The sequence below is a fragment of the Corvus cornix genome, chromosome 4, assembly GCF_000738735.6.
Source record: "Corvus cornix cornix isolate S_Up_H32 chromosome 4, ASM73873v5, whole genome shotgun sequence".
Taxonomy (NCBI): domain Eukaryota; kingdom Metazoa; phylum Chordata; class Aves; order Passeriformes; family Corvidae; genus Corvus; species Corvus cornix.
Genome location: NC_046334.1, coordinates 66,540,855 through 66,560,526, shown reverse-complemented (window position 1 = coordinate 66,560,526; position 19,672 = coordinate 66,540,855). Strand labels below are relative to the sequence as shown.

The following is a 19,672-nucleotide window of genomic DNA, read 5'->3' as shown; positions in this document are numbered from 1 at the left end:
TTTGTTGCATCTGGTGATGAAAATTCTGAGCAGTTTTCTTGATGAATTTGGAGCCACACATGTAGATCTCTGTTTTTTTCCAATTCACTGCTGAATTCCCTTAATTGTGCACTATCTAAAGTTACAGCCTTTGTTTGGCTTTAAATTCAGTTTAAATTCACATTTTGATATGTATTTGCCAGTTTGGTTCACAACTTTATAATAGACATAGCTGTATTTAATTTTAAATTCATGTGAAGCTTATATATCTGCCAGTTAAACTAAATTACCCTGCTGCCTTTATACATACCTTCTCATTATTTCATGGCTATTATTCTTCAAAACTTTCACTGTATTTTTGTGAATCATTTCTTCTTTTCTGTAACGCAACCACATAAATTCATTAAGTTCTGGACCCATTTTTGTTGTTCTCTTAGTTTTGGTGTTTCAGACTAGTGTTCACTTTTGCTGCAGCCTTTCCCTCCAGTGAGGGCAGGCGCTGGAATCTCCTGAAAACAAGACCCTGCTAAGGAGAGCACCCTGGCAAGGAGTGAGATGCCCTGAGAGTTCAGCCCCTCAACTCCTGCTCATGCTTACCAGAGAGTCCAAAAGCTGTTCAGAGGAGGGAGGGGATGTGCATAAACATGCTTGAGATGTTCTTTACTAAGAACCCATCTGAACAAATAGGATACAGCTTTTATGTTGGCCAGGAGTACGTATCTAGTAATCATCATCATAAAGGCATCCTCATTCTTCATAGTATTTTATGCCTAATAATTGGAGTTCTGTGCAGAATCATAGGGTTGGTAACCTCCCTCCCTGGAGGCACTTGCAGCTTAAAAAGAAGCAGTGATATTTTAAAAGCTATATATATGTAAATCAGGCAGAGCACAGGGTGATGGATAGCTGTATTCTTGTTTAAATAAGTATCTCTGCTTTCACTAAAGTGTCTTCAGCCTTCATGTGCAGTTTTCTCTAATAATAAATGTCTTTCTCTGGAGTTTTCACTGTTGTAATGGAATTAAATAGTTCTTCTATGATAAAGTTCACCCAGTGTTGAAATAGTTACCCTTCTGATACCTGGTTATTGACTGTTGTATAGACGGGAAACTAGTTTACTTTAGTCCAGTACTGTTTTTTTAAAGCAGAAATTGTAAAATCCAGGTGGTACTTCCTGGTTTGTACTGTGCTCCCTCCTTGAGTGGGTAATTGTTGCTGATACTTAATGGAGTGAGTTCTCCTCCTTGAGACATATGAGACTTTTCCAGTACAGTTGTAGAACTAAATGAAAGGTTCATGTAGATCAGTATTCCTGCCCAACCTCAGGTATTATGTATTTGTAATCAAGTGATTTAGGCAAAGTTATATATAAAGGAGGCTAGAAAGTCTGTGCTAAGAATTATGGTTGGATCAAAGCACTGAAATAATTTGTGTGCAGGGTCGGGTTCTCCTTAGTTCTGCAGTACTGGCAGGAAAGTATTGTAACCCCTGTTCCAGTTTGAAAGCTGAAAGTGTGAAATGAAGAGAGACGTTAGTGTTGTAAAGAGGGTAATTAAGGAGTTAGAATTCCTTTTTAGTTTATATACAATTCAGAAAACGTTTGCCATGGTGCTGAATACTGTGTCATTTTGAGGGGGAGTGTGTGGTAACAGATTTCTTGCTTCTGCTTTTTCTGCACCTGCAAAATCAAGTGGCACTATTTCTCTAAAATTGTGTATTTACATTTAGTCAATTTTATATGTAAATTTTATAAGTGAGGCGCTTTGTAGCAGCCTCTTAAATCTTAATCCTGTTTTGGGAGCTGAGAAAGACAATGTTTCTGTATGGTCTGCAGCCTGTACTTTGAATTGCAGAATACTTTCAGAAAGCTATTCAGGATTGGGGTCTTAATGAGGATTTTTTTGACTGGAACATGAGATACTTACTACGAATGCTAAACTGGTTCCTGTCCATCCAAGATGAGGCAGACGAAGGAGTACTCTTGACTGGCCTGTGTAGAAGAGCTGTACTAGTTCTGGTTAATCCTCTGATACTCCTTTCTTCTGTTTCCTTAGTCCTAGCTAAGGAAGAAGCCCCAAGAGTAGGCACCACCAGAAAAGATAGGAAAGTATGATTGGAATAAAAAAAACCCGTGTGGCATGTGGGGTTTTTAAAGGTTTATTGCCTAATTGTGTCTTAGTATTTTTGTGGTTATCAGTCTGCAGGATTAAGACTTCTAACTACATCTAATCAAATGCAAAAGCTGTTTCTGTCTCTACAAAAGGATTTCTTAATGCCTTTTTTATATTGTTCCTTAACTTTCTATCGAGTCAACAGAGAAGAAAATCCTATTTATTGGTGCCATTTAAATGTAATTGTTAGTTCTGAAAGAAACTCTTTTAATTTAAAATGTTCTCCTCTGTTTTCTGGATACATACTGTCTATTTAATAGAGAAGGCTGCCAAGCTTTGACTTCTTTTGGCAACAGCAAATCAAATTAGCATTTCTGTTAAATAGAACCTTTTTCATTTTAAGTTTTTAAAAGCAATGTAGAAATTCTCTTTTTATTTAAGAGTTTTGTCTGCCTCGGCAGCAATCGCAGTCTTTTTGCTCGTAGTAGAGGGCTGCTATACTAACACCTGATTGATACATACAGATAGCTGGGATTCTCTCACCAGCTCATGGGCTTGTAACAAATGCTGCCCTTATGCTTCTTTATTTTTTTTTTTTTTTGGTAATGAAGCTTAAACTATAAAAAGCTAACAAATGAGATTAAACCAGTAATTTGTTTCTGCTTAGCAGATCCAGTCCTTTTTTGATGTAAAAGAAAATGCTTTTGCTTTAATTTGGTGTAAAAGCAAATGCTGTTCATTAAGAGGGCCCATAGCTCAAATAAGGTTTAGGGGGTATATGGAGATGTTATTGTTTGTAACTTAAATGGAATTGTCTTTCCACTCAGCAGCTGTATGGAATGCAAGCAAGATAATTAATATGACTGCATTATATGTCAAGCTACTTACACAGATGAGTTAATGGGCAAGAGGTATTTATATGGTCACCTTATCATGCACAGGGGAGTGATGCACTTTTCTTCCACTTGAGCATATAATCAGAAAAACTTCAGACCAGCAAAAAGATTCTCCTGTTCTTGTAGGAATACTTTAAAAATACTGTTGTGGAATAGGTTGGCATTCTTTCAGTCCATTTGCCAACACATTGCTAAAATACATTAATTTTTTTTATCCCTGAGGGTATGGGAAGAGTCCATTAAAGTCCAATCTCAGTGGTGTTCTGTAAACTTTTAGCTGTCTGAATGCTGAGCGCAGTCTGACTTACCTGGATTTGATACCACTAGAGCTGCGGGAGGCCCTTTATTCTTTTGGTGATAAATGGTTTTGTTGCTATGATCATACAACCTATAGAATAAATGTTAATGTTTTGGTTTTAAATTTCAAGTAATGAAAGATTTAGTAAAAGCTGCAAGTTCTGCTGCACTTCAGAAATACATATGGCTTGTTTTAAGTTTCTGTAGATAACCATTCTGATAACCCTAACATGATTTACTCACTTTTCCAATAGTATTAGACTTCCTGTATTGATAAGGAAAAACTGGCTAATGAAATGTAAGATGTGAATGTGATATAGCTGATGCTAGTTCTAGTTTTCAGCTTTGTCTCACAGAAGGTAGAACTTCTAAGACTTAAGTATATTCAGCTGTTCTGACAGCTGACAATGCCATCTTATTTCTGAGAATGGTTTTGTTCACTAGAGCTGTGGTAATATTTGTGGTATTAAGCATGTCAGTTGCATAAAAGTCTGCAAGATTCTAGGTATAATCTTTAATATTTTTCTTTATTTTTTTGTTCTAGTTCTGTTATGTAACTAGACTCAGAGAGCTGTTGTCACTATCAGAACATTTCAGTCCTTGGAAATATCCTGTAATGTCTTTTTACAGTGAACAATTCTAAAAACCAGAAGTCTTGAGAACAAAGTCTTTTGTATCTCTGTATTCCAGCTAAGTTGAAGAATTGCTGTGTCAAGTATGAGTACAATTTAACAAGACCTTCTTTCCTTTTTTGTTTTTTGAAGGACTTGGTAAATATTGAGATGTTTTTAACTGCTAAAGAAGTGGAAGAGTCATTGGAGAGACAAGAGACTATGACTTGCTTGGCTTGGTGTCATGACAACAAATCCAGACTCAGAAAAATGAAGGTATGAAAATGCAACATATTCACATTTTGCTTAAACTATTTTCTAAACTACTTGGGTGCTGGATGTGGTTAATTTGTTTTAAACTACAGGTCTTGAATAAGGTCTTGTATAAAAGTAAGGACAGTAGGTATAAAAATCTTCTTAAAAGGCATAGGTAGTTGGAGCTAAACAGGCTCAGAAATGTCAAACCTGGAACTGAGTGATAGGTCATCTGGATTCAGTGTTGTCTCAACAAATTACGCTCAAGTAAAATACAATACTCGGTTTGGTGTAATTTGTAAACAAATAAATGCAGAAATACGTAGTGTCTTGATGCCTGTAAACTTACATTTATAACTCTGTACATCCTGGTGAGACTATAATTCAGTTTATATGTGAAGGTGTCTTACAAACGAGATTAATTGGTAATCTAAGAGAAATTTCATGCAGATTTTAGTAATTTTTAACTGTTGAATATAAGAAGATAAAACTTTAGAGTAAAGAACTAACTTGCTAACACACTAAATGTGTTTTTTTCAAAAACAAAAGCTGGAATCCAATCAAGTAATAAACACAAAAAGTCTTCCCCAAGCCATTGAGTACCATGAGCTGAACATGCTGTGTACTTGTTGCTATGCAGTCAGTTTAAATTTCCTTGTCTCCTAAATTATGCATTTCAAAACATGCTGTAATCTTTTATAGGGCTTGCAGAAATCTGTTTTTAACTGATATTAACCAAAATCCCTGCCTCCCTCAAAGATGTTTGTGTCTTATTTTTTTAAACTAAGCACTTTCTTTAACCAAAAATGTTTGAGTGCACTTAACAATAAGCAAAGAGTGACATTCTCTGTCACTCAGGGGCACCAAACTGAGAACGAACCAAAGATGGGATGCAGAAGTAAATCGGCCAGTGATTACTCTAGAGAAAATGATGGTCTTGTTATGGAAACCATTAAAGGAAAACCAGAATTGGTATGTAAACCACATTGCATAATGATACTGCTAAAAAATCCCCCTTGTGTAATCTTAAAATGTTAAGTAATGTAAGAAATACAATCTGAACATTTTACTTTTTCATCACCAATTTTCAACAAGCAATAAGCAAGGGAAAAATCTTCCCCATCCTCTTTTTGAAAAACGAACTACAACAAAAATCTATTTCTGCAAGCCTTACGCTTTTTTCTTTTTCGTTTCTTTTTGAATCAAACAAAAACCAAAGCTAAGGCTGTGAAAGATCAGAGTTGGAAGAAGATAAATTACTACGCTTCTTTTTAAAACACAAACATTTCTTCTGCTTCTAGTTGCTTAGCTACTCATCAGTGTTAATGCTCTAAAATCCCAGCCACCACCTACCTGAATGCAAGCCTTATCTAAAATCTGAAGTGTTTGGTGGCCTGGGAAGGCAGTCATGTAATCTTTACAGATGTGAGTGATCTGAAATCTTGAGAGCTGCTGCGGGATTGTTAAAAGGTATACAGTGTTGGAATGCATCATCTGATTGTCTAGGACTCTCTGCTTCAGTTACACTTTTCTGCAGAACCCATAGGGCCATTGGCTTGCACCTTAATTGAAAATTCATGTGTTTGTCATGTGGGTTTTGCTATGGAAACGTCTTAGCAAAATAGGAAGCCCTGGGATTCAGTATCATTAACCATTAAAAAGCTTGATCAGATTTTTAGTGGAAGCAAACTTCTTTAAAATTCTAGATGAGGGATTTGTGTAGATTTGGATATCAAGGTTCTTTAAAATAGTCCTATTGAAAATCTCAGTATCATTTTCTGCTGAATCTGGGCTTGAATACAGAAAAATGCATAGTTGGAAAATAATTTTTTCTGTTCCTTAAACAAGTAAGTTTTAACATATGACAGAATGCATCATTTTTATGTTAAAATGGCTTATGTTTTAAATCTTAAATAAGCAATTGTTGCAATTTGTGCATTAGTCACCCCAGGCAGCTAACTGATAGAAATTTGGAGTTGCTCAAATTCCTACTGAAGTCACTGAGGAATTTTGATATGACTATGCTGATGGACAATAAACAAAAGGCAACTATTCATTAGAAACATGGGTAAAGAAAAAAACGCTCAGCAAGTGGAGCGGAGGAACTCAGGGAGTAAAAATCCTTTACATGATTCAGAGCACTTTGGGTTTTCATTATTTTCGTAAGGTAATAAAACAGTTGACTGTGTCCCTGTAAAGAAGCATAGTGATTTGTTCTTTTACGGGAGGCGGGAGAATCTTTTTATTTTTAATTCCACATATTCAAAGTTTTTTTATAGATTTTGTGAACTGGTGATGGAATTTGATTTAAAGGGACACTGTCAACTTCGTTAGGCTTCAAATTTTACCTTTTTCCCAAAACAGGTAAATGCCACTTGGTTTTCTTGTTTGAGACTTGTTTCCAGCATGGCTTTTAGATGTTTGACAAGAAGAGTGGGATAGAAGCTTGAAGAAAGGGAGGGAGGGCATTGCAGCAACTTAAACTTTGTGCTGGTTTTTTTTTTTAATATTGGGGTTTTTAAAAAACATTCAAAGGTTTGTTTCTTCCTTGGAGTCTTCTGGGTAGACCTGTCTAAATTATGACATAGCCCCAAACTACTGTTGAGTCTACGACTTTAAATTGTAAGAAAGTAAAAAGAAACCACCTATTACTCTCATTTGTGTCTCAGGTAACAATGCTTTGAGTCATTAGGAAAAAGTTGTCCCTGCTGATGGGAGGCAAGAGGAGGAGGATTTTGTTTGCTTTTAGGGATTTCTTTGCTGATTTTGTCTGTAGAGTCAGCATTTCAGCTTTTTTTGCATGAATGCCTAAAAGCAAGCAAACAAGTTGCATGTTATTAACACTTTCTTTTTTATTGTGCACACACAGTCGTTAACAAACCACGCGGTGCAACTTTGGCACCATCTAAGACCCTGTCTTGTCTTTAATCTCAGAGCTGTCTGGAGTTCAGCCTAAGGATTCAGGAGTTCATTGAACTCATTCGACAGAACAAGAGACTGGATGCTGTGAGGTATGAAATTAGGATGCTTTCCAAACAATTTTTTTCTTAACAAGATGGTATTATGCTTCATTAGAAACATGTGACTATTGTTGCAACACCCAGAAGCCCTGTAAAGCCTGTGAAGGGTCTCGCCTGGTATTGTCATCAGTCTTGGGATTTAAGATGGGCTTGAATTTGTTTTAAAGGCAAAGTGCCATTCCACAGATGTGCCTTTTTAAAGAATTGATGTTGTCACTGAAACTTTGCATCTTCCTATTCTTCAAAATCAAGTTTTAGAAAATTAACCTGTTTTCAAAAGTAAATGGATTTTCTGGTGGCATATAATGTGTAAATATATATTCACCCTTAACTAGTTTTCAAAAGGTACAGCTAGCTTCTCATGGCAATTCATTACAGTTTTAATCATCAAAAATACTAAAAGGTTAATGAAACCTTCATCTAAAGCTTTAACATTTCTATTTTGACTGAATTCTCTTCTGCTTTGCTATCTTCATTAAACTTTTTATTTTGCAAGTTACTTGCAAGACCGGGTTCACCTCCTGTATTGATGCCTAATTTAGAGTTCTGTGTGGTCATGGGTGGGAGAGGGATGAGCTGTGTTAGGTTTTCCTCACTCCCTTCCTCTGGCTCCAAATTAAGAAACCAACTCAATATCCATTTTCACCTCTTCTGAAGTAGTTCAGTGGGGACTGCAGGGGGAAAGTAACAGCCCCCAGTGGGGCTGTGAATCAGTAACAGAAGTGGAGTCACACCTCAGCACTGCCTGACTTCAACCACAATACAGTTTTTCTGACAGTACTTTTTGTACCAGCACATGAAGCAATTTATAAATCTGAGTTAATGGTCCTGATTTAAGGCGAAATAATGTTCCAGGATAACACAGGAAACTAGTCCTGCTGAAATAAGTAGAATTTTGATACTGGGACAAAGAAATGTGTTGATAATTTGATAAGCAGTGACCTTGCCAGTGCCAAAGTACAGTGCAGCTGGCAGAGCTAGTGGAGCTTACATGTGCCCAAGGGAGGGAGTACTCACAGCGAGTTCTTTTTTTGTAAGAATATTTAAACCTAAAGAGAGGTGAGAAGTTCATGGCCAGACCTGAAGCTTTGCTGATGCATCCTGATGTCAACACTGTTGCCACATAATATTTCTATGTTAAGGAAGTTGCAAGTTCTGCTGCCTTTAAACCCAAACTAGGTACTTCAGAAATTGAAACTTACATTTGTGGCAGAGCTGATATTTTGGTCAGAGCAGCACAGATGTACAGAAAAGTATCATAATGTATGCACAGACTGAAAACATTCTAGCATATTCCCAAGTGTAGATGGAGAAGCTCTCCTGCAGGGCAAAGTTTTAGGGTTAATTTCAGGTTTTATTTTTAATTTCATTCAAAGCATGGCTTGCTTTGAGCTAATATCATTCCTACTTTGCCCTACTTGCACTTAAATTGTCTTTGCTCTGGTCCCAGCCAATGCAAATGTGCAATCTGATAAACTCCAGCTAATTTTAATGTTAATAATTAAAACCAAACATAATAATTAAAAACAAAACCTACAAGCTAGCATTTAGATATGTGCACTTACCCTTTGATAGAATTATCAAATCCTAAGGAATTGTCAAGTACTTAAGAAAAGGATGAAAGAGACTCAACTCCATTGTCTGTCTTCTGAAGCCCATGGTGCTCTTTATATCAAATGAATACTGTGCCTTTAGCTTTATTCTCAGTTTGTTTCTTTGCCAAGTGTGCAGTCATGCATCTTAACAATGAGTAGTCCATGCTCTAAAAACTATTTTCTTTGAGCTACAGCTTCCTTATGTAGCTTGGAAACCAGAGGGCAGGCACAGAGCTGAAATAAGGAAATAGGCTGAGAACTGGGACAAAGCAGATAAGGTCCTTCTGTATTTTATTGTTACTGGATATTTGTTTCCCTCTCGTCCCTCTTCCACATCAGAAGTGGTAAAATTTGCAAGCTGTCAGCCCTCAAGAGGACACAGCATGCTTTGTGTGGAATAACCTGTATTCCTGAAGTCTCTGAGGTTTACAACTTAGAGCTCCTGTCTATATTGCAAACAAGACATCCCTATTATCCCTATTGAGTGTTGGTAAGGGTGAAATGTGCATATTCCATATAATATTCCATATACCTGCTGAAATTCAGGGTTGACATACATTTTATACTTGGCAATTATAACCTGCCAGTCGTGGCAATGCTGCTTTAACTTCATAACCAATTGTAAAAGGAAAAGGAGCTATGGAAGTCTTTCTGTATCTTAATTTACTCCTTTCTAGCAAGATGAGTTTTGATTATTCTGTACATTCAGACTTCAACATCTCAATGCTTCCTTTCCATAGTGTGGCTTTAAAAATGTAAGCTTTTATCATTGTGTTCTACTTTGTTTCAAAGTAAATAAGTAATGAATAAGGGAATACATTTTGGGGAGGTGTGGCATAAATCTCATTGCTTCTAGCAAACCCTTGCAACTTGTGGTTTTATTAGCTTGCTTCTGTTAAGTGCCTGCAGCAGGATTCTTTCAGTATTGTGTCCATGGCGCAATAAATAGGTCAGGCATCCATTAGAAAGCAAAGAAAGAGGCTGTTTACCAAGGAGTTTCCTGTATGAGTGGAACTGGGGGAACTGACATTTTGTTGAAACGCAGCTGGTGTTTAAATAAGTTTGAAAGCTTCTGCTGCCTGCTGAGAACCTCTGAAGCGACATTGCTTTTACATTAAAATTGATGTGCACTTTGAAATTACACATCTTATTAAGTAAGTGTTTGAATTTGTGTAGCTTTTTAGAATGAGTACAAACAGACTTTCCTCTAAGGTACCTTATCAGAGTAGCCTTGAAAATGCAAGTTTCAAGAATGTAAAAAACTGTTCTTGAATAGAAAGAGTAAATCTATTAAGCTTAAATATAACACAAAGTTTTTTGCTAATATCATTAGCCTTTAACTCTCAGTCTCTAGGGTTTTTTGTCAAATTTGTACCTACTACAGTAACAATGAATGACTGACACCAATTTCACACTTTAGGAGCTCTCACTAATTTCATTCTGGGAAATCTGACAGGATTCTGATATTTTGCTCTTAGGCAATGCCAGAGAGACACAAAGTTCTCAGCTAAAAGCTCAACAAAACATCATGTGCACTTCTTGTTCTAGGACTACAAAGGATGAAAAGGAGTAAATAAGAGCTGATGGTGGGCAAAGTTAGGAGAAAATGGCTACAGTCTATCATTTTAGTCAACTTCTCTCCTACAAGGATGAATGAACACTTTACTTTTTTGGTGGGATGGGGTTGAACAGGGGTATAAAAATAATAAAACTTTTGAGCACTTTGAGTATAAATTCTGCAGATTGTCATAAGGATCTGAGATAAAGGCATTCAGGCATTGGCCAAAAATCAGAGTAGGAACAAGTCCTTTCTTGATAACACCTTATATTTGTGTTTAATTATTGCTACTGTCCAATAAATATGTTCATTTTTATATTCAGGCATATGTAGATATATAAGCTGTACATTGCAAATGTGTATCCTTTTGTAACAATTTAATGTACTATTAGTGAACTGTAGGTCTTCAAGTCTTTGTAAATATTTGTCAAGTACAATAGCTCAGCTGTACCTGCGTGGGCTGGAGGAACACACAAAAGAAGATGGACTTCGTCCTCGCAGAGTTTACAGAATCATTCTGGGATTCAAAAAACAAAATTTTCTGCCTGTTACTTAGATATGTCACAGGAATTTAGTTAGTAGATTCAGGGAAGGGTCTATTGTCAGGATTTTAAAAATACTACCTAGAAAAATTTAGCTCCCTGCTTTAGCTATAGTGACTCGTATGTGCTAACGGTGGTAAAGACATTGCAATTAAGCATTGTAGTGTTCACATAGACCTCCAGGAGCATAACAACACTTGCACAGAGGTGGAAATAGCTGAATGACAAGGAAAGGGGTGAATAATGGCATGAGAGCAAATAAGGTGTTACTTCACTGTTGTGTATTCCCAAGAAACTTACAGTACTGTGTCTTGCCTCCCAATCTAAAAAAGATTTGAGTGCTATGAATTAATGAACTTGCTTCACCTTTGAAAGATATCTTGCTCCATTTTAATTTTTCAGTGTTGGCTTTCAGTGGATAAAGTTTAGCCATAGCATGCAGACCTTGTGGGAAACCTTCCTTGTTTTTCTTTAAAGAACACAGGAGGGAGGGGAAGTCAGGAGATGAAGGCTAACTAACACAAGGTCACTTTGGAAAACCTAACTCATTCTGGCTGAACCCAAAACAGCCACCACATCCCAGTGTGTTCAGTATTTTGCAAGTGATGGAAGGCTGATGGCCTGGCAGGGAGGAGAACCTCAGTATTGACCAGGCTGGTGAAAACTGAAGTGTCACTTCTGTTTTACAATCACAGAACATAACTGCACTCTAATCAGTTCTTTTGAGAAGATTTTTTTTTTCCCCTTTTATCTCTCATGCATGCACAGATAGTAATTTAACTGGTAGATCTGAATTTTTTGGTTTGCCTAATCTTTGTTTTCAAAAGCTCTTGATTTCATCTGCAGCTCTCCACTGTTATTTTAGCTTTCTTCCAGCGTGTCCAGGCTGTCTCTTCTCTCAGGCCAGGGACTTTGTGCTTCTGCCCTCCTAACAGTAATCACCTGGGGAACAATGTTTACATTCCTGAATTGCTCACCCAGCATAGGAAATTGGGTGGAAACAGTCTGTCCTACATAACTTCCATTGCTTCCTGGCTTGGGTGGGAGAGGAAGTGGGAGTACTGAAACACTGCTAAAGAGACTGTTCTCATGGTATTGATGACCTCAGTGCAGTAGTCAAATTCAGAATTGGAGAAAGAAACAACTTACTTAGGTTTTCTTATTCAAGCCATGGGCATATTGAAAATATTGTCTATTCCTAAAAGTAATTTAGGAATTAGTAAAAGACTCTTCAAAAGTTAAAAAAGAGCAAACTCTTACTAGAGTACTTGAGAGATGGCTTGGTATCTTCTCCATAATAAAAACTCTGCAAAAGTCACAGCATAGGGAAAACTTCCCTACACTTAGCAATGCCAGATATTCAGTATAATGCTGGTTCCGTACCCAGCCCACTGTGCTACATCTGTGCACCACTGAGAGCAGGAGCTTTTAGCAGAAATGCTGAACTAATCATGCAGCTTAAAGGCTGAAGGGTTTTCCTGCACACTTACAGTCCAGCTTGAGAATTACTGATCTTGGGAAGACTAGGCTGGGGAAACTTTCATACAGGGTTTTTAAGTAGTTGAATATCCTTATAATCTGGTAATAATTTTGTGGTTTTGTACTATTTACTGAAAAATATTAAAATTTGTATTTTTGATTTAAATGTTTCTGGTAATACAATAATACTATTTCAAATATCAAAGCTTTCAGCCATGTGTGTGTCCCTTACCATCTGTATGTGTTAAAGTATAAAAATTTATACTAAAGTTCTAATTAATTTTTTTTCTTGGCTAAAAAAAGTGCTCTTAACAAAGTGTTTCCTATTACATTGCCCTACAATTTCTTGTACTCTGCGCAGAAAGTGATATTGTCTTCTAGCCTGTATACCTGCTCCCAAAAAATCATTTATTCAAAATAAACATTGCCCCAAGTGTCAGTATAAACAAGGCAGATACTTGAACACTCTTGATGTGTAATGGGTCTGGAACAGCTGATGTTCAGACTGCCTTTTTCTCACTTGTGAGTGTACGCCAGAGGAATGTCATACACGGAGCCTGCATGAGCAGAGACATTTCTTCTAATAATTATGGTTGTTTTAGTTCTAGGTGAGGCAAGACTTCACACTACTATAAAAAGATTCTGGTTTCTAAGAAATTGCAGTGTAAAAATGCTAATTCTTAGTCATTCTTGCATTCCCATTTGCAGGATGTGTTTTTTCAAGTCCTTTAAATGTACATAGAGCAGTCTTGGAGTTCACATTCTAGATCAGAATCTAGAGGTTTTCTCCAAAATCTTCCATAATTAAGTAAATTTACTTGATTTGGAAACAAGGCTGTCTAATAAAGTATCAATTCTCTATTTCAGACATGCAAGAAAGCACTTCAGTCAGGCTGAGGGGAGCCAGCTGGATGAGGTTCGACAGGTGATGGGAATGTTGGCCTTTCCTTCAGACACTCATATCTCTCCCTATAAGGTAACATGCTGCTTGAAATTCAGTGCTACAACACAGTATTAAAACAGACGTTTCAGTTCTTTTTTCACCACAGGAAAATGCATTGATAATATCAAGATAAATGGTTTTTTTTTAATTTTACTTCCTAAATTCCACCTTTGTAAGAGTTCTTAATTTTAGTAACCAGTCCTTGTACATTAATCCAGAAAGTATTTGTATTGTTTCAGTGGAATTGTAGTATTAACATGGATTCACACTGAGCTAGGCTTACCATAAGCCCAGCACTAGAGATCTGTGGGGCTGGAAGCACAATAATTGAATATACAGCAAGAGGCAGAAGATGGGGAAGTACAAAGAAAAAAAAAAAAAAGAGTCTTGTTCAACATACAAAACTGTAGCTTTAATACACCAGCAGCAGTTCTTAATTCTACTTCTCACATTACTGTTGTTGCAGTGATTGGCATGAAGAAAGGAAAGATGATTTGAATGATCTGAAAGCAATATTTTTGGTCCTTAAAATAAGTGTTCATTTATTTGGATTATGCAAATTAATGTAGATATTAGTGGTAATATCTACATCTAAATTTAAATAAAGCAAAATTCATAGGTAGCTACTGTTTCTACAGTCTGAGTTCTGTGGTCATGTGCTAATTCACTTCTTTTTAACTTGGCTTTGGAGGCAGAAGGTAGAGAAGAGTTGAGTTGTCAAAGCAAGACAAGAATTCCATGAAATGCCAAGCCATTATGTGGCAGTGCCAGTATAAACACATTTTCTAAACATGATGATGAAGTCATGGTTTAACAAAACAAACACACAAAAAACCCCTGAAATGAACAACCCGCAGAATTAATATGAATTTCTTTGCTTATCCCAGAGTCCTAGAAGGATCCTGGTATTTTACATGCTTGATTTGATCTGAGCTATGAGCATAAATGCTAGATGTGTTAGAAGACTGGGTGTAAGATAGAGCTTATCATTATTTTAGTAGTTCGAAAGAAACAGACAGGAAATAAAAATCCTGTCTTTTATTCTAAGGGCTAGTTTGGGGGGAGTGTTTTAATGAGGGAGAACAAGGAGAAAAGGCTAGGATTGTTTCATGTACAACCATACAATGAGAACAAATTCCCTGATACTTATGGATATGACTTAAAACATTCTAGTTTATGGAAGTTAAGTTTTGAATTCTCTAATAATTACCTAGTTCAATACAATCACAGAGCGTGTTTTGAGTTACCTTTAGTATCTTCACTATGAGTTCTGTGCATAAATGGCTTCCTAAAATGCCTTTAAGTAAATTCTTCTTAAATCTGTGACAAAGTTTGTGAGATCCTATCTCTAAGCAACTGATTTTTATTAATCCAAGGAAAAAAGCATCTTCTGTAACCAATGAATAGAACTTTCTCTGGCTTTTCCTCTTTCAGGACTTTAAGGAAAATGTTTACTATTGTGGCAAAACAAGCTACTTTCTTTTGATATCCCTTGAACAATCTTATGTCACTGTGCCTTCCATTAGACCAGATTTCTTGGAGCCCAATCCAACCTGTCCTTGAACCAGAGAATCATTGAATTGTTAAGGTTGGAAAAGGTCTCTGAGATCATGCAGTCCAACCATCAACCCAGCACCACCACTAAACCATGTCCTCATCTGCTGTGTCCACATGGTTTTCTCCAGGCTAAGCACCCCCAGCTCCCTCAGCTGCTCATCATCAGACTTGTGCTCCAGACCCTTCCCCAGCTCTGTGCCCTTCTCTGGACTCACTCCAGCCCCTCAGTGTCCTTCTTCTTGTGAGGGGCCTGAAACTGAACACAGGACTTGAGGTGTGACCTCAGCAGTGCCAGGTTCTAGGGATGGGACATACACAGCCTCTCTGAGCAGCCTGGTCCAGTATCTCACCACCCTGACAGCAAAGAACTTCTTGCTAATATCCAATCTAACCCTGCTTTCTTTCAGTTTGAAGCCATTCCCCTTGTCCTGTCATTCCATAGCCTTGTCAGAAGTCCTTCTCCAGTTCTCATGTAGTACCTTTAGGTACTGGAAGGTGCTGTAAGGTGTCCCCAGATTGTTTCTCCTTGTTCCCTCAAAGCATAGCATGCACAGTTGACAATATGATCAATGCAATACATTACAATGTGTATAATACCTATGTGACAAATATTATATAAAGGTAAATAAATATTGTCACTCCTCATGACCAAAGTGCAGGTTATGGATACAAAGGATGAGAAAGAAAGGATTAGGTGTCTGCCTGTATAGATGACACTAGGTATATTTCCAAAGGATCTTCACTTCCTACATGACTCTTTCACAGCATTGCTTTTAGGGTTCAATATATCTGTGACCTGTGGGTTTAGTTCTTACTTCCATGGAAAGAAAAATCCTGTCTTTAATTACTATTCCCTGACTTTTAGGTAACACACACACCATTATAGAATTTTGTCTCTGAGTAGCTTATGTAAGCTTTCTCTAACCTGGGGTTGTGCCAACTTCTTCAATTTGAAATCTTTTTACAAAATTCTGTAAATATTATATATTGTAAATGATTATCAGCAGAATTAGCCGGACGTGATTTAAAAACAATTCTGACTTTTTGATGTTAATGGTTCGGAGGCTGTGGAGTACTAATGTTGTTTCCTAAGTAGTCCAGTATTCTAGGAAACTAAATGGAAGAAGTAACCTCACCAAGATTTATATACCTTGATTAGAACATCTGGAGATTGAATGGAGATTGAATATTGCTCCAGCTATTTTAAATAATACTAGATTTAATAAAGTAATGTTAAAAGGTACTACTTAAACATTATGCATCGGGGTGGTCCACTTCTGTTTTGTGATGGGTTTGCTTGAGTGAGTTTTGCACAGTTTGCTACTCCCAGGCTTTTGCTCCCTGGGACAATTAGATTGAAAGCAACTTAGAGTTGTGTTGTTTTTTAACAGGATCTCTTGGACCCTGCTCGATGGAGAATGCTGATCCAACAGTTTAGATATGATAACTACAGACTACATCAGCTGGGAAACAATTCTGTTTTTACTATAACACTCCAGGCAGGCCTTTCAGCTATAAAAACACCGTATCCTTCAATGCAGATATTACTGGGAGTGAAAAAAAGCCTTGTGGGGGTTTATTTTTGGCTTATGGATGCTTTTCAGAGAGTTTAAATAAGAAATGTGACACTTCAATATTTTTGCTCATGAGTTGTTCAGATGGAGTATGAATTGGTCACTATTAAATTAAAGGGAGGTAATAATAAATAGCATTGTGGTTTAAGAAGAAGGCATGCCCAAACAAAAATTTTCAGGTAAAATGTAACATTGTGATTGGTTTGGCTGTTTTTCACGTGTCTTAAATCAGTGAATATGCCTGCAAGGGTTAGTGAGCTGGGTCACAATTACTGGTTTTTAAGCACTGAAACACAAACTTACCTGGCAGGTTTTATGTGAATATTCAAAAATATCTGCATTCTTTGAAATTTTATTGGGTTTGCTGCACACTGTGTTGTGCTGGAGAAGGGCTGGTGCTGGAGTGCTACACCTCAGAAGCTTTACCTGTGCAGGCCGCCAGATATGTGTGGTTCTTTCTTGTTCCTAGAAACAAAGCAAACCCTTGATTCTTGTATGTACACATTAAACTTGAATTAAATATTCCTGTGCATTCTGTCACCTGGGCTCTGTTGGCACAGCTGACGATCTTTTAAGATTTCCCATACAATGGGAAATTAATTATGGTTTCACTGTGGCGATTGTTCCCTAACTTGCTGTTAACAGACAGTGTTATAAAGAGGATGGGAGCTCAAAAAACCCCGACTGCCCTGTGTGTAGCAAATCCCTGAACAAGCTGGCTCAGCCCCTGCCGATGGCACATTGTGCCAACTCCCGACTAGTCTGCAAGATTTCGGGGGATGTAATGAACGAAAATAATCCTCCTATGATGTTACCAAATGGATATGTCTATGGATACAATGTAAGTGTTGGAGTCAATGGCTTGCTGAAGGCTAAAATAGCAGTGGTTTAGAATAACTTGCTAGATTAAAATAAGAGCTTATAAACTTAGTCAGAAGCTAGAAAAATAATTCTTGCAGTAATGTTTTTTTAAGGACTGTATATTTAGCTGCTTAAATTGCTCTTAATGAAGACATATTAATGGTCACATACCTAACTATGTGAATTTGTAACATGAGATCAAATGGCATTGGAAATCTTTCCCTCCAGAGTGCAATAATGTAGAATAAATAACTTCTGGGGGCAAAGATGTTTTGACCTCAGACCACAACATTTTTTTAAATTAAAAATTCATTTCCTAAACAGTTCAGCAATGCTTTGAGTTACTGTTGTGAATATTATCTTTTGGTTTCATTCTTTTTCAGTCTCTGCTTTCTATTCGTCAAGATGACAAAGTAATTTGCCCAAGAACCAAAGAAGTCTTCAACTTCTCACAAGCTGAGAAAGTCTACATCATGTAGGTCCGTAAAACACATGATGAAGTGCCGCTGGAATTTTGACACAGTGTATCTTGGCATACCCTGTAAAGGGGGGGGGCCTTAATGTGTGGCAAAGAAGCAAAACCTGCCACCTTGGGGAGCAGACCTGTCGGTGGCATTATTGTTTCTTGCGACCAAAGATCAATGAGCAACAATAAACACTCTTGAAACGAGGAAAAAAAAAAAAAAAAAAAAGAGAGGAATTATGACTTAAGTTTGTACTTGAATAAAAAACACAGAAACAAATTTTGATTGTTAAGGTTTTGTAACATAAGGTCAAAAATTGGACTCTTCTCAAAGAAAAGTACTTTCATCTTCTAAAGGATAGCTTTCTTTAAAGATGGACACTTGCACTGGGGGAAAAGTTACAACAGATTTGAAATGAAATCCATTTTTTTTCCCTCTTTTTCACAATTGTCCAAGACCCTTTTGTTATCAAAGATCTCAATACTACCAATGTATTCTCCTTTAAACTCCTCTTTGCCTTCTTTATGATCCTCTGATGAAGTCATCCTGAACATGAATGATATAACTTATTTCCATGGGAAGATATTTTTGATGTCTTTGACACAAGGTGGCTTCTCTGGAGGATCAAATAGAGACTGGTTTGAAGGAGTATGAAGTCTTTTTCCAAACCCAAATATTTTAAGGAGGTTGCATAAGTATCAAGAAGAACTCAGAACATTTCAGGCAAAATCCAGTGCTTGTTTAAATGTTCTTTTTCCAGTCTACCATAGTGTTAAAGTCCTTCTAAAGTTATTAGTTATGTGCATAGGGTTCAATATGAAATCATTAGTGCTACTGCCTTATTTCTTGCTTTGAGAATGTACTCACATGACAATGAGCTGGTATTCTTAAGTGTTGGGCGAAGTTTCTGAAGATGCCTTGCAGGATGACTACATAATTCTAGGGTCTAAATAGTATTCATTACTGAAACTAATAGTTCAATTTTAACAACTGCAGAACACATCCTTACGACTTTTCAAAAGAATTAAACCATTGTAGTTTAAACAAAACCATATTGTAGAGGTTTGTATTTAGCGCTTATTTTTGCATGTTGATGTTGATTAGCTAATAAAAGATTGTAAATGTAAGACTGTTAATAAAAATTGTTTTCCATTTCTTGATTATATAAAATTAGAAAGCTGTTTTGTGTTTAAATGTAAAAAAAATTAACTCTGACAGTGGCCTCTCTTAAAATGAGTGTAACTTCCAAGTGTTGGTTTTCAGTGTTCTGCAAGATTAAAAAAAAAAAAAAAAAAAAAAAAAAGAAAAATAACACACACACAAAAAAATGCCAAAAAATCCCCCAGCAAACCAAAAAAATGCCACACAACAACCCTAACCGTTGTTCTTCAGAGCATTTCAGTCAAATAAGTATTTTTGGTTTAAACTTTCCATATATGAACAGTATACTTGAGGATTTTTTCTGTCTCTTCCTAGAAGACTGCTTAATGTCCTAGAGCCTTCCTGTTAATAAAATGTTGTGGGTGATGTTAGGTGTGGGTTTTTCATGCTTTAAAGAATGCTAACAAAGCATAGTCAGAGGACCACAACTTATTTTCATGTTCAACACTTAAAGGTCACAGATATTGCTAAACTGATTGTACTAGCCACTGTGAAACTGTAAATACCTGGGCTTTCCAGGGAGGTGTGTCTGAAAAGGTTCCATTTTCAGTAAGCATCATTGTGGATGCTTCAGAACACGTTTGTCTGGACTGCTGCAGTGCTGGCAACTTGGCGCAGGCCAGTGCTCATGCACTCACTGCTGCGTCTGTTCTCTGGGCACTTTCTGAAGTGGCAGATTTTAATGATTCCTTAGAGCAAAAGTAATGTGCCAAGAGTAGGTGGAGACAGATACTGAGAGAACTTATGTTAGTACTGGACGAATTTGCTA

General features: G+C 36.9%; 1 protein-coding gene across 5 annotated transcripts in view; it reads left to right on the top strand.

Moving 5' to 3' along the window:
• Positions 1-19,070, top strand: part of MAEA (macrophage erythroblast attacher, E3 ubiquitin ligase) — a 49,731-nt gene extending 30,661 nt beyond the window's left edge. For 3 of the 5 annotated variants that reach the window (XM_039551083.1, XM_010402058.3, XM_010402057.3), the window contains 6 exons: positions 4,048-4,170; positions 7,084-7,160; positions 13,211-13,319; positions 16,235-16,368; positions 17,063-17,258; positions 17,662-18,896. In XM_039551083.1, the coding sequence (XP_039407017.1) occupies positions 4,048-4,170; positions 7,084-7,160; positions 13,211-13,319; positions 16,235-16,368; positions 17,063-17,258; positions 17,662-17,757 (735 nt within the window). In that variant the 3' untranslated portion in view covers positions 17,758-18,896. Of the gene's footprint in view, positions 1-4,047; positions 4,171-5,007; positions 5,122-7,083; positions 7,161-13,210; positions 13,320-16,234; positions 16,369-17,062; positions 17,259-17,661 lie in introns of all 5 variants that reach the window. The other 2 variants (XM_039551084.1, XM_039551082.1) reach the window with 2 other exon arrangements.
• The last annotated feature ends 602 nt before the right edge of the window (positions 19,071-19,672 follow it).